The sequence below is a fragment of the Quercus suber genome, unplaced genomic scaffold (genome assembly GCF_002906115.3).
Source record: "Quercus suber isolate HL8 unplaced genomic scaffold, Cork oak 2.0 scaffold_345, whole genome shotgun sequence".
NCBI classification, from domain to species: Eukaryota; Viridiplantae; Streptophyta; class Magnoliopsida; order Fagales; family Fagaceae; genus Quercus; species Quercus suber.
The window spans coordinates 512,236-524,932 of NW_027069797.1; the positions used below are offsets into that span (position 1 = coordinate 512,236).

Here is a 12,697-nt window from a genome sequence, read left to right on the forward strand (position 1 = left end):
TGTGAGTGATAGAGTTTTTCTCAGGGGAATGTTACGGTTTCAGGGAAATGGCTGAAGAACACGAGGATGAAACGTTACGGTTTCAAGTTTCAGGGGAATGGGTTTTCAAGTTTCAGGGGAATGGCTTTCTTACGGTTTTCAAGTTGGATTTTGGGGAAGAACACGAGGATGAAGACGACACGGGCTGTTGGGGGAAGAACACGATTTGGGATTGTTAGGGTTTCGTTTCCAGGTGAAGGTGAAATTTGGGGATTTTCGGTGAAGGAGTGAATAGTGAAGACTGAAGGTAGTTATGAGTTCAGTCATGAGAGGGTCACGTGTGCGCTAAGTGGGCGGGAAAATGACGTGGCAGGAACACGTGAGGGTCATGTGAGAGCTAAGTCCGCGGGAGATGAGGTGGCAGTGTGTAAGTGGGACACGCTGGCTTTTTAATTATTATTATAATAAGTGCTAGGACCTCCGTTTGCCAGCTCAGCATTTTCTGTCACAGGGTTGACGGTAGGGACTATTTTAAAAACGATTTTTAAAAATCAGGGACTGACTTAGGACCTAAATCAATTTGGGGACCAAATTGAGAATAGGTCCAAAATGTAGGGACCAAAAGTGCATTTTCGCCAAAATATTATACAAACTAAAAATACAGAATCAGAGAAGCTGTTCTACAAAGTAAACAGGTTTCAGGATCATCATTCACGAAAAAGTCAACAAGCTCTAGTGGCAACTGAAAGATTATATCCCAAAAATACAATCGAAGTGCAAAATAGAGGCCAAAGAATAAAGACCTCACAGCATGGGCTCTATTCCTGCCTGCATATGGCACTAAATTTCCACATGTACAACTGAAGGCCAAAGAGCTGATCTAAGTTTAAAACTTGATGGAGAAACAATTATTGGTTGTTGTAGGGTCGGTTTTTGTAGCCTAAGCCCAAAAGAGATTGGTTATAGGCCCAACGAACCCAGAACAATGAATTTGTAGAGAGTGGGTTGAAGGTTTAGGTGCTGACCGGCGTCCTGGAAGTATGAACATCTTTTCCTTTTATTGAAGAAATACTTGGAACAATTTACAAGTAGGGGATGCTCCTCGGCCCATGGCTGAGGAGGCTTTTTTCCTCCTTTCCCTCCCCCCAGAGGCCCCCTTACATTTTGCTTGTCCCCCTTATATATTACTCTCTTCCTCCTTCTGTTGATCGTTCATTGGCCTCTCCTTTGGCTGCTTGTCCCATCAGAGGTCGTATCCGTGCTCAAGTAGTTCACCCTGATCGATGTAGCCCTGTCCGGGGGTTGCATCCCCATTAATGCGGCCAGAAGGGTTAGGTGAACGTATTAAGTACTGAGGTGACAACTTGCTCTGGGCCTGTCCTCCCTCCCCTACAGTTATCCTTAGTACGTTGAGGACGAGGGGATCCTTGGCGTGGATCCAAAGAAGAGTTTGCTCCCCAAATTGGCCTTGGGTAGTCATCCTTCCTCGGATTGGGCCATTTGGGCCTGGCTTGGAGTGGGCCGTGGCTGTACGATTTCCTGGCCCCACAGTTGTCATTCTTCCAATTTCTCCTCCCATATGCCCACTGAATACCAATTAAGCGGAAATTTTATATTAGGTTCTTTGACATTCCACCACAAATAAAGTTGTTTAAAATTACTAGCAAGAGATCATATCCGAGGGAGTCATCAATTCTAAGACTGCACACTTTATGCACTATTTCAGTTCGTCATTGAAATTATGCTGATATCAGTCGAGTTGCATTTGTGAGAGTTATATAATTCAAGCAAGTTCTAACGTGTTCCACGAGTTGGCTATTGGATTGGAAGCTGCATTTGTGCTCGGTCTTCGCGAAATTGTTAAGTATGGCTCATGGTTGCTCCAAAAATAAGAGTTGCCCAAGTGTTCTAACAGATGAATGTTGTTGACACTGGCAAAGCTTATGCCATAATTGAGATTACACGCTGACCATAAAACTTAAAAAGAACAAATAATCATAATTTTTATGATACGAGGGTTACATGGCAATAATTTAGAAGACTTAGGAACCATATTTAACAGTGTTGCATCATAAAGGATTACATGTGCATACAAGAAGTACACTTGATTACCCTACTTGATTCCACAAGTGGCATGTGTATATTATGTTAGTTTGAGCTGACTTTAATGGGACATTGTGAAATGTTGTTGAAGCCTCCACCATACTGGTTCCGTTAATTTAAACGTGAGGCTTCCAATATATTTGATTTGATAATTCCATTAATAGATTGGAAAAATTCTTCCACGGATTTCCCGGGCTTATCACGCCTTGAAAAGGTTTTCTAAGCCCTTGCTTTTGAGAAACAATGTGGACAATTTCTATAGATTGTTTAATCCTGGCAGGGAAAAAAAAATAAGACACTAGTATCAAGATGCTAATCAACAAGGTTTACTATTCCCTGCTGAGTATACGGTTATGTAAATAAATGAGACAATTTAAAGTTTAAACCTAGTATTGTAGGTTTACTATTAATTTCCTGCTTGAGTATTCAGTTATGTAAATAAAACTCTGGCTTGGTGTGATTGAAATGAGCAGATTTTTGACAGTTATACATAATTTGAGTTATTTAACTGATGAGTGTCTGTGGCTAATTCAGTCCACATTGGTCCTATTCTGTCCACTTCGGTCTAATTCGGTCCATTCAGTCCATATTGTCTCTATTTAGTCTAAATTGGTCCTGTTCTGTCCACTTCGGTCCTATTTAGTCCATTCTGTTCACTTTGGTCCTATTCACTCCATAATCTACTTTGGTTATATTTGGTCCTAATCAGTCCATATTGGACCTATATGGTCCATTCTGTCCACTTTGATCCGCTTCAGTCTTATTCAGGCCATTCGGTCTACCTTGGTCGTATGTCGTCCATTTTTCCCCCTTTTGTTCTATTTAGTCCATTCTGTCCATTTTGGTCCTATTCAGTTTACATTGCTTCTATTAGGTCCACTTTGGTCCAGTCTGTCCACTTCGGTCATGTTCGTTCCAATTTGGTCCCGTTCAGTCCATTTTGTCCACTTCAGTCCTATTTGGTCCATTTGTTATTAGTCGGTCCTTTTTGGTCCACCTTGTTCCTATTCACTCCATTCAATCCTATTTTCTCCATTTTGTCCACTTTGTTCCATTTGGTCCAATTCGATCCATTCAAATCACTTCGATTCTTCTATAAAATTAGAACACACATTTGGCACATACTCTTGATTTTCCAAACCCTAAATAATATTTAGGATGGATAAAAAAATGTATTTATTATACTAATAATGGGATATTCTAGAATTTTATGGTTAAAAATAAAAAGTCAAGAGTTCAAAAAAAAAAATCGTCAGGATGCTTGTAATTCAACGGAACATGTGATTTTCTCTTATTGCAGTTATTGAATTTATCAAAAATAAATAGATAAATAAGGGAAACCGACCGGAGCCAAAGAAATACTGCAAGAGCATTGGGTGCTCTTTTATTTTTATTTTATTTTTTACTCGTTTTCCTAAACCATGTCTAGAAAGGACAAAAAGTTTTAATACCAAGTAGGATAGGATTGCTTTAAAAATTAAATTAAAACGACGGGTCACTCTCTCACCACAGGCACAGACCCACTTGCTGGTTGCTACTGCACCACCTAGAGCTCTGAAAAAAAAAAAAAAAAAAAAAAAAAAAAAAAAAAAAGTCCTCCCTATCCCTATGCACTCCTTACACTTCGACTCCTCAGACTCAATTTCCAATTCCAATTCAAAATCCTCCGCCGTCAACGCCGTCCAATCTGCCGACTCCGGCACCTCCTCCACCTTCCCATCAACGGTCAGGATTTCCAGCCTCAACTCCAACGGCAGGGCCGCCGGCGGGCCCGCCTTCGTCGGCCAGGTCTTTAGCATGTGTGACCTTTCTGGGACCGGCCTCATGGCCGTCTCCACCCACTTCGACATTCCTTTCATCTCCAAAAGGTACACTCCTCTCTTAGTATATAATATTATAGGTGTTAAGCTTTAATTTACTAAATTAGAAGCTGGTGTAACATAGGACCAATTGCACTCAATTTAAAATAACATTGTGCATTAGCATAGCTACTTGAAATAAAACATCTTATCCTTTTTGTTTACTTGANGCTTGTAATTCAACGGAACATGTGATTTTCTCTTATTGCAGTTATTGAATTTATCAAAAATAAATAGATAAATAAGGGAAACCGACCGGAGCCAAAGAAATACTGCAAGAGCATTGGGTGCTCTTTTATTTTTATTTTATTTTTTACTCGTTTTCCTAAACCATGTCTAGAAAGGACAAAAAGTTTTAATACCAAGTAGGATAGGATTGCTTTAAAAATTAAATTAAAACGACGGGTCACTCTCTCACCACAGGCACAGACCCACTTGCTGGTTGCTACTGCACCACCTAGAGCTCTGAAAAAAAAAAAAAAAAAAAAAAAAATCCAAAACCTGATTGAAGAAAGAACAGAACACAATAGATGAGAGTCATAGACAGACACGCCCAAAATCCCAAAACCCATGGCTTCCCCAACCGAGCCCATATCCCACTTTCTCCACTGCGCCACATCCAATCTCCTCTCCATCTTCACCCCCAAAACGACGTCGTCCCCCCTCCTCCTCCTCCTCCCTAACCACCACCAAAATCTGCGTCCCTTTGGTCCTCCCTATCCCTATGCACTCCTTACACTTCGACTCCTCAGACTCAATTTCCAATTCCAATTCAAAATCCTCCGCCGTCAACGCCGTCCAATCTGCCGACTCCGGCACCTCCTCCACCTTCCCATCAACGGTCAGATCAACGGTCAGGATTTCCAGCCTCAACTCCAACGGCAGGGCCGCCGGCGGGCCCGCCTTCGTCGGCCAGGTCTTTAGCATGTGTGACCTTTCTGGGACCGGCCTCATGGCCGTCTCCACCCACTTCGACATTCCTTTCATCTCCAAAAGGTACACTCCTCTCTTAGTATATAATATTATAGGTGTTAAGCTTTAATTTACTAAATTAGAAGCTGGTGTAACATAGGACCAATTGCACTCAATTTAAAATAACATTGTGCATTAGCATAGCTACTTGAAATAAAACATCTTATCCTTTTTGTTTACTTGAAACTTAAGACAGATTTTTTTTTTTTTTTTATTTTTTTTGCGGTTAAATAGTCAAGGCAATGAGGGTAGTTTCCAGCAGCCATGATCATAAATCATCAGTTGTTACTCATAAGTGGTGGAATCTTAATTGGGATTTACACCTTATTTTTATTTATTGTTTCACTTTTCGTCGGGTTATATGCTATCTTTAAATGTTCGGAGTGTATTTGATATTGAATATTGCTTGGGCTCTTGATTTAGTGGCAAAAAGGTAGAGTGGGGATAGATAGTTCATAGCTTAAAATCTTTCCTAGAAAAAGGAGGAGGGACGGGGTGGGGAGGTCATGTAACATTGATTGGTAGATATATATTTGAACCTTTGGTTTTTTTTTTTTTTTTTTTTTAATAGAAAGGAAGAAAATAATTTGAGCTGATTCTCTTTGATCTGTAGAACACCTGAATGGCTTAAGAAAATGTTTGCAACGGTTACTAAGAGCGAAAGAAATGGTCCTGTATTCCGCTTTTTTATGGATTTAGGTGATGCAGGTATGTTTTAATAATTAATAGTAGCTTTTTTTTTTTCCTGTTATTTCATCCTTCTTCTGCCTTCTGTGGTACCAGTTATGTTGTATTCAACTTGATTAGTGATTACAGATATTTGGCACTTGAAAATTGAAACTACTAGTTTATATTTGGCATGTTTCCACAAATATTACCACATTGTTAGTTTTCGTAATTTAATTGGATCACTTTTGATTCTGACGGTGCCTGATGCTTGCGAATTTGAATCTATTCATTTCTGTTATCGTCGGATTTGAATTTTCATTATTCTCTCCTAGGACTTAATTCTTTCCCATTTTCTTAACAATAAATTATTTCTTATTAGAGATTGCTTCCATAGTGATTCTTTCTGTTTCTATCTGTTCTAGTGTCATATGTTAGAAGGTTGAATATTCCAAGTGGTGTGGTGGGTGCCTGTCGTCTTGATTTAGCATACGAACACTTCAAGGTACTTGCTCATTTGCTTTGAATGAACTAACTATGTTTACATAATGTATTTTTCCAATCGGAGTGTCAAATGAAAATCTATATTTATTGGCCTGTTGTTATTCCTATTTGTTCTTTTTTTCCTACCAGCACATGTCTCTATATTCATATTTATATAAATATACACATGCCTGCACCAAGTGAGTTTCATGATATCACTATTTGGAACCTTGATAATGCTGCAAACTTCTTATGTTGCCTTTTGACAGAAACTAGGTTCTTAAATTTATCAAAATTGTGGAACAAGACTTATGTTTCCAATCCAAATGGTTGGACCAAGGCTTTGTTGTTTTGAATCTGTTCTTTCTTGAAGATTTATTTGTGTGTGTTTAATAGAATGCATATAAATGAGTCAGACCAAAGATGTGGCAGTAGAGAGTTTAAATTTTCAACGTAAGTCTTTAGACATAGCTTGTTGTGTTGAATTTCATTTTATGATCTTTTTTTATAGATACGATAGGATTTGAACAAATGGCGTCTACTTCATGATGATTGCTCTTTACCCTCAGGCCAAGACAGCAATGGGTTTCTTTTTGGAGTAGAATTTCATATTGTGGTCCTCTTCTGGATTAGCTCTTTAAAATTTTTCACTGTGTGCTATGCAGGAAAAGCCTCATTTGTTCCAGTTTGTTCCAAATGAAAAGCAGGTATTATACGGAGTTCATGTATTGTTACAAAGTAGCATTTATCATTCCGTCTTTAAACTTTGCTGTTTCTGCAGGTCAAGGCTGCAAACAAGCTTTTGAAGACAATCGCACAGAATGGAGGAAGCAAAAAGGTTGATGGTGTTCCAGTTTTTAGTGCTCAAAACTTGGATATTGCAATAGCAACAACAGATGGGATTAAGTGGTAAGTTCTGCCATTATGAGCCCATTATGTAGTTTAGATTATTTCTTGTTCAATTTTTAATTTCTGAAAATTTTGATTATCTCTTGTTCATTTTGTTTAATAAAATAGTAGTGCTACCTATCAAAATAAAATAAAATAGTAGCGTTTATTCAATTGATATAATGTAAATATCTTTTATTTTCATAGAAATTGACAAATTGTCCCAGTATTTTGATGGATAAAGTTAATCCCACCTTAGTTCTCCCCTTTCACCACCCTCTTTATTATTACAGGTGTATTAGCCTTTCTCTTGTAGAAATGGAAATGCTGATTGTTCTTTTTATTGTCTGATTGTCCTCGGCCATAATTACTTGGGAAAATTATACTTTTCCACCCTAAACTTTCACCTCAATTACAATGCCCCCCTAAACTATCAATTTGCTTGATTGACCCAACTTTGAGAGAATTGTCACAATAGACCCCTTGCTCTCAAAGTTGAGAATTAAATTCAACAGAAAATGTGGTTTTACAATGCAGCCAATGAGAATAATTTTGTAAGTACACCTAATTTTTGTCCAATTTAACACCCAATCTAGATAGCTGGGGCCGCATTGATACAATTCTTTAAAACTGGGGTGTCAATTGACCAAATTAATAGTTTTTTTTTTTTTGAGTGTGGGGGGGGGAGGGGGTTGGGGGTGGCATTGTAAATGGAGTGAATTTTAGGCTTGAAAAGTGTAATTTACTGTATTTACTTTATATAGGGATAACTTCAAGATATCTGTTTTTTAGGCTAGCTTTTCTATTGCATCATTATTTCCGTAGGTTCTTCTGTATTTTTGAATCTCTTATGTTTTGATGTTTCTTCATCAGGTATACTCCCTACTTCTTCGACAAAAACATGCTTGATAACATTCTTGAAGAGTCTGTTGATCAACATTTCCATTCTTTAATTCAAACTCGGCACATGCAGCGCCGACGGGATGTTGTTGATGACAACTTGGCTGCAGAAGTGATTGAAGAGATTGGTGATAACCTGTGGGAGCCTCCAGAGGTACAAAATCCTTTGGTCTGGTACTACTTGTTGGAATAGCATCAAATGTCAAAAAAAGTAGTGGTAAACATATTGGCAGGGAGATCCGTAAATCTTGTGGTCATTCTATGACTATTTTTTTCACGAACTTTGTGACTAATGAATGATTGCAGTAATTATATTACTTATACCAAAAAAAAAGTTATAATCACTTTATGTGATAGCTATTTCAGTTATTGTTGTAGGTTTATATTTGGTTATGTATGCTCAACACATATGTTTGCCAGAAGTGACCCAGACTTGATTTGAAATAGAAATTATATTTGAATGAAAAATGATATAAAATGAACGAGGGGAAGGGGATTTGGAGGGTGGGGGGGGAGTTGAGCATAGAGTCATCATGTAAAGCTAGAACTTATCTTTTTCTTTATCGTGGCATATTAATAGGTCCAAGAACTGCTGGATGAGATGGGCCATCCTGGAATTCCTTTAAGTGTTATTTCAAAGGCTGCAGAAATGCAGCTCCTTTATGCAGTTGACAAAGTGATCCTTGGTAACAGGTGGCTGCGGAGAGCCACAGGCATACAACCAAAGTTTCCATATATGGTTGACTCTTTTGAGAAAAGGTATGTCTATTCCCATTCTTTGGTTTCACCTATTGCTTATGAATGTTTGTCGCGTGAGATAATTGTATAACCTTACTCCTTGAAGGCCATTGTTTTAATGATAGAGATTATATGTAGATCATGCAGAATTAACCACTCAATTTGCCCTGCCAATAGATTCTAAATGCCTACAAGGGAGTTACATATTTACCCATAAAGTGATTTTAAGTAGTCAAACTTTCAGTAGCCTTTTTTTTTTTTTTGGATACAACAATTGTTGGGGGTGGAAGGATTTGAATCCTGAATGTCTTTATTGGAAATACCAGGGGATACCAATTGAGCTATACATTTTTGGCAAATTTTTAGAAGCCATTAAAAACTAGAATTTTTTTTAAAGTAAACATTTTCTTGTCAAGTTTTCTTAATAACAGAATTTTCTTTAATACCAATGGAATTTTTTAACTATAAAACATTCTGTCATTTTTTCTTAATAATAAAAATTCTTTAAAAAAAAAAAAAGGATTCTGATGGCATACAATAACACAACAAAGAAGTTAAAAAGAAAGAAAAAAAATTACAGTTGATATGTTTCTCTCTCTTCAGGGAAATAAGTTTATAATTTTAAATAATAAAGTTGCAAAACATGGATAATTTCATTTTAAACCCAATTGTTTAGGGCATGTAAAAAATTAAACCTCGTAGTTTCAAAAGTAACAAACTAAACCCAAATTTCAAAACGTAACAAATTAAACCATATAGTTTCCAAAATAACAAATAAAACCTTGAAATTTCAAAAAATAACAAATTAAACCTCAACCCATTTAAGTCAAACAACATTGTACAGCTGAACCCCCCTCCTCAAATTAGACCTCAACCTCAAATTAAACCTTTTCAAAACTTCAACGTTTAATCTGTTACCTTTGAAACTATAAGATTTAATTTATTACACCCCTAATCAATATGGTTAAAACGATAATTCCCCCTCCAACACCCCCCCCCCCAAAAAAAAGAAAAGAAAAGGAAAGGAAAACATAACATTAAATATTGGTCAAAACCCAAAAGTGAGTGGAGAAACTGAAATATGATGAACTTTGGGCAGTTGAACCTGTCCAAGAGAGAGAGAGAGAGAGAGATAGCTGGTTGAAAGATAAACCACTAAAGAGCTTTCAGCAGCGGCCAATCGAAGCATTGATTTGAGGTGGAAGAGTTCTAAAAGGTTGATCAAGTGGCTAGAGACCAGATCAACAAAGAGAGAGGGAGAGAGAGCAGACCTGGGTTGACGGATAGCATTGATTGTGCCTAGTGATCAAAATCTATTTAGCTTATACACATTTTTGTGGTCACATTGCAATTGTGTCCCCACAATGTCTTGACCATTTCTAAAATAAAAGGCTAATTTTTTTGGCGAACAANAGAGGGAGAGAGAGCAGACCTGGGTTGACGGATAGCATTGATTGTGCCTAGTGATCAAAATCTATTTAGCTTATATACATTTTTGTGGTCACATTGCAATTGTTGCCCACAAGTTCTTGACCATTTCTAAAATAAAAGGCTAATTTTTTTGCGGAACACCCCACAGACACACATGCAATATCTTAGATGTGTTTGTCCATGTCAAACATGAACTCACTGGGATTTTTGCCATGCCTGTGCTTTATAGCAGTTACTTCAGACTCCATTAAAATGTGTTAAAATGATTTTATAGAAGAAAAAACCGTAAATTCAATAATAAAGGTCAATAGAAAGCAATAACAGGACTGCAATCAAGAAAATTCCTTTTGCTGTTATGTAATCTTCGATTTTCAGAAATTTCTAATAATATATGCAAACAAAAGACATACAAAGATTAGAAGTGCTTGTCCATGTCAAACATGAACTCACTGGGATTTTTGCCGTGCCCGTGCTTTATAGCAGTTACTTCAGACTCCATTAAAATTGTGTTAAAATGATTTTATAGAAGAAAAAACTGTAAATTCAATAATAAAAGATCAATAGAAAGCAATAACAGGACTGCAATCAAGAAAATTCCTTTTGCTGTTATGGAATCTTTGATTTTCAAAAATTTCTAATAATATAGGCAAACAAAAGACATACTATTGCTTTGTATGCACAAGATGAAGGTGCTGATTAAGTGACTAAAGAAGGAAGTCCCTGAAAGTGTGTCCCAATACTAGAATTTATTTTCCAGCACCTTCTTGAGCACATCTAAGGACACAAAAGGTCAAATGCTCTAGTGTTGTTGATGTTTGTATGTTTGTGTTTTTTTCCCTCTTCTAACGTGAGTGTCTTGAGCTTTTTGAGCATGTGACTTCCCCAGGAGTAAGTAATTCCCTTGTCCCAAGCACACTCGAAATTACAAGGAAAAATACCTTGGGGGCCCAATATGCTAGTTAGAAGTTTTGAACCTAGGACCTCATAGGTCTCATAAGGCCATGGGAACCACTAGACCAACCCCTTGGGGTAATGCTCTAGGTTATTTAATCAGCTAAATATAACTCCCTTGTAATCAATTATTGCTTGTAAATTAATTATAGATATGTTTTCAAACATTTTAATGGTTACTAATTATTTTTCAAACTTAATTATCAAAAAAAAATATTTCTCAAACTTAAAATAAACATATAATATGCTTAAAAATGTGTAACATACCTAAAATATATAATTATCATTTCATTAATAGCTGTGCTCCTGCCATGTGTCCAAATTTTTCAATAATCGTCATGTCTCGTGTCAGTTTCCTTGTCTGTGTTTATATTAACTGGCTAAAAACTGTTCCAACTTCCAACTATGCTGTCTGTTCTGCAAAGATTTGTTTTTTTTGGGCAATGCTCTGTCTATTTTACCTATTGGCATGGCTAAACTTCTGTGCAACTGTGACTTTTAGATTCATTTTATTATGTAGCACCAGATTCTGCAACTCTTGAGTACCTTTATGGCAACTTTTTCATTGTTTTGTTGCAGAAGTGCCGCTTCTGTTCTGAGAGCATATGAATCAAGTGGCCGTCTTCCCAACTCTGAAATGGAAAATGATAGTAAGGATTCTCAACACCAAGGGACGTCAGAGCTTGCATTAAAAGATAATATTCAAGAAAACCAAGGACATAATCCTGATTTCAGGTTACCTTTTGGAGATTTGTTTAGTCATTTCTGGTCCAAGAAGTCATGCCAAACAGAAGAATCATCAAGGGAATGTATAACTCAAAACCTACAGCCAAATCCTTTTCTTCCCAAGATTACAATGGTTGGAATCTCAACTGGGGAGGCAGGTCAGATGAACAAAGCCAGTTTAAAGAAGACAATGGAGGATCTAACAAAAGAGTTGGAGCAGACAGAGCAAGGAAGTGCCACGGGTAGTAGTAATGAGTTCAAAAATGGAGACAGGGATCCACTATTTGTGGCAAATGTGGGCGATTACTATTCTGGCTTGGCAAGGACTGGTTCAGCACGTTGGGTTCGTGGTAGAAACAATTAAAGGGGGCTGCTTGAGGAGATAAAATTGATTTTGTTGGAGTTAATTGTGAATATTTATTTCTTGAGCAAACACTCCCATACCAAAAAGGAAGGCAAGGAAAAAAAATGGTTAATATGGTATCCACTCATCATATTTCTTGCTTGGATGCCAGCTTCTCGGGCGGCTGCATTCACATTTTGCCATCTACTCAATGTGTAGAGTGACTAAATAGATACTAATTTTCATGTGGTAAAAATACTAGTAAATTGTTAGATGCTTGTATAACAGAGTATTAATATTTATGTATCTGCTGTTCTTATGGCCATGGTGAGCATTCATGGTCATGAATATAAGCGGGGTATTTTTGGGAAGAACTGGATTAATTGTATTATAATGTGTTTGTTAGAAAGTTGAGTGACTAGGACCTTTTACGGTTTTACCTTCTTTTCAAAGTTGTTCAGGGTTGTTCATAGACTCTTTCTTCCTCCAAATAGGAGTTGTTGGAGTTGTTCATAGACTGTATTCCTTTCCCTCCATCCAAACATAGGGTATATCTCTACCATGCTACATTGAGCTGGATATTAATGCAGTTTATTAGAAGCTTAAATGAGCTAGAATTGATCATTTTGACTTGTGCTTGGGCATGTCAAGAATAGGT

The 12,697-nt window shown here is 37.2% G+C and overlaps 1 protein-coding gene across 1 annotated transcript in view; it reads left to right on the top strand.

Annotated features, from left to right (window-relative positions):
* The window catches only part of LOC111994509 (uncharacterized), a 15,679-nt gene extending 3,194 nt beyond the window's left edge, over positions 1-12,485 (top strand). The window contains exons 2-8 of the mRNA XM_065759880.1: positions 5,527-5,621; positions 6,005-6,084; positions 6,728-6,769; positions 6,844-6,971; positions 7,824-8,004; positions 8,431-8,609; positions 11,550-12,485. Of these exons, the coding sequence (XP_065615952.1) occupies positions 5,527-5,621; positions 6,005-6,084; positions 6,728-6,769; positions 6,844-6,971; positions 7,824-8,004; positions 8,431-8,609; positions 11,550-12,060 (1,216 nt within the window). The 3' untranslated portion in view covers positions 12,061-12,485. The remainder of the gene's footprint in view (positions 1-5,526; positions 5,622-6,004; positions 6,085-6,727; positions 6,770-6,843; positions 6,972-7,823; positions 8,005-8,430; positions 8,610-11,549) is intronic.
* Positions 12,486-12,697: the final 212 nt, after the last annotated feature.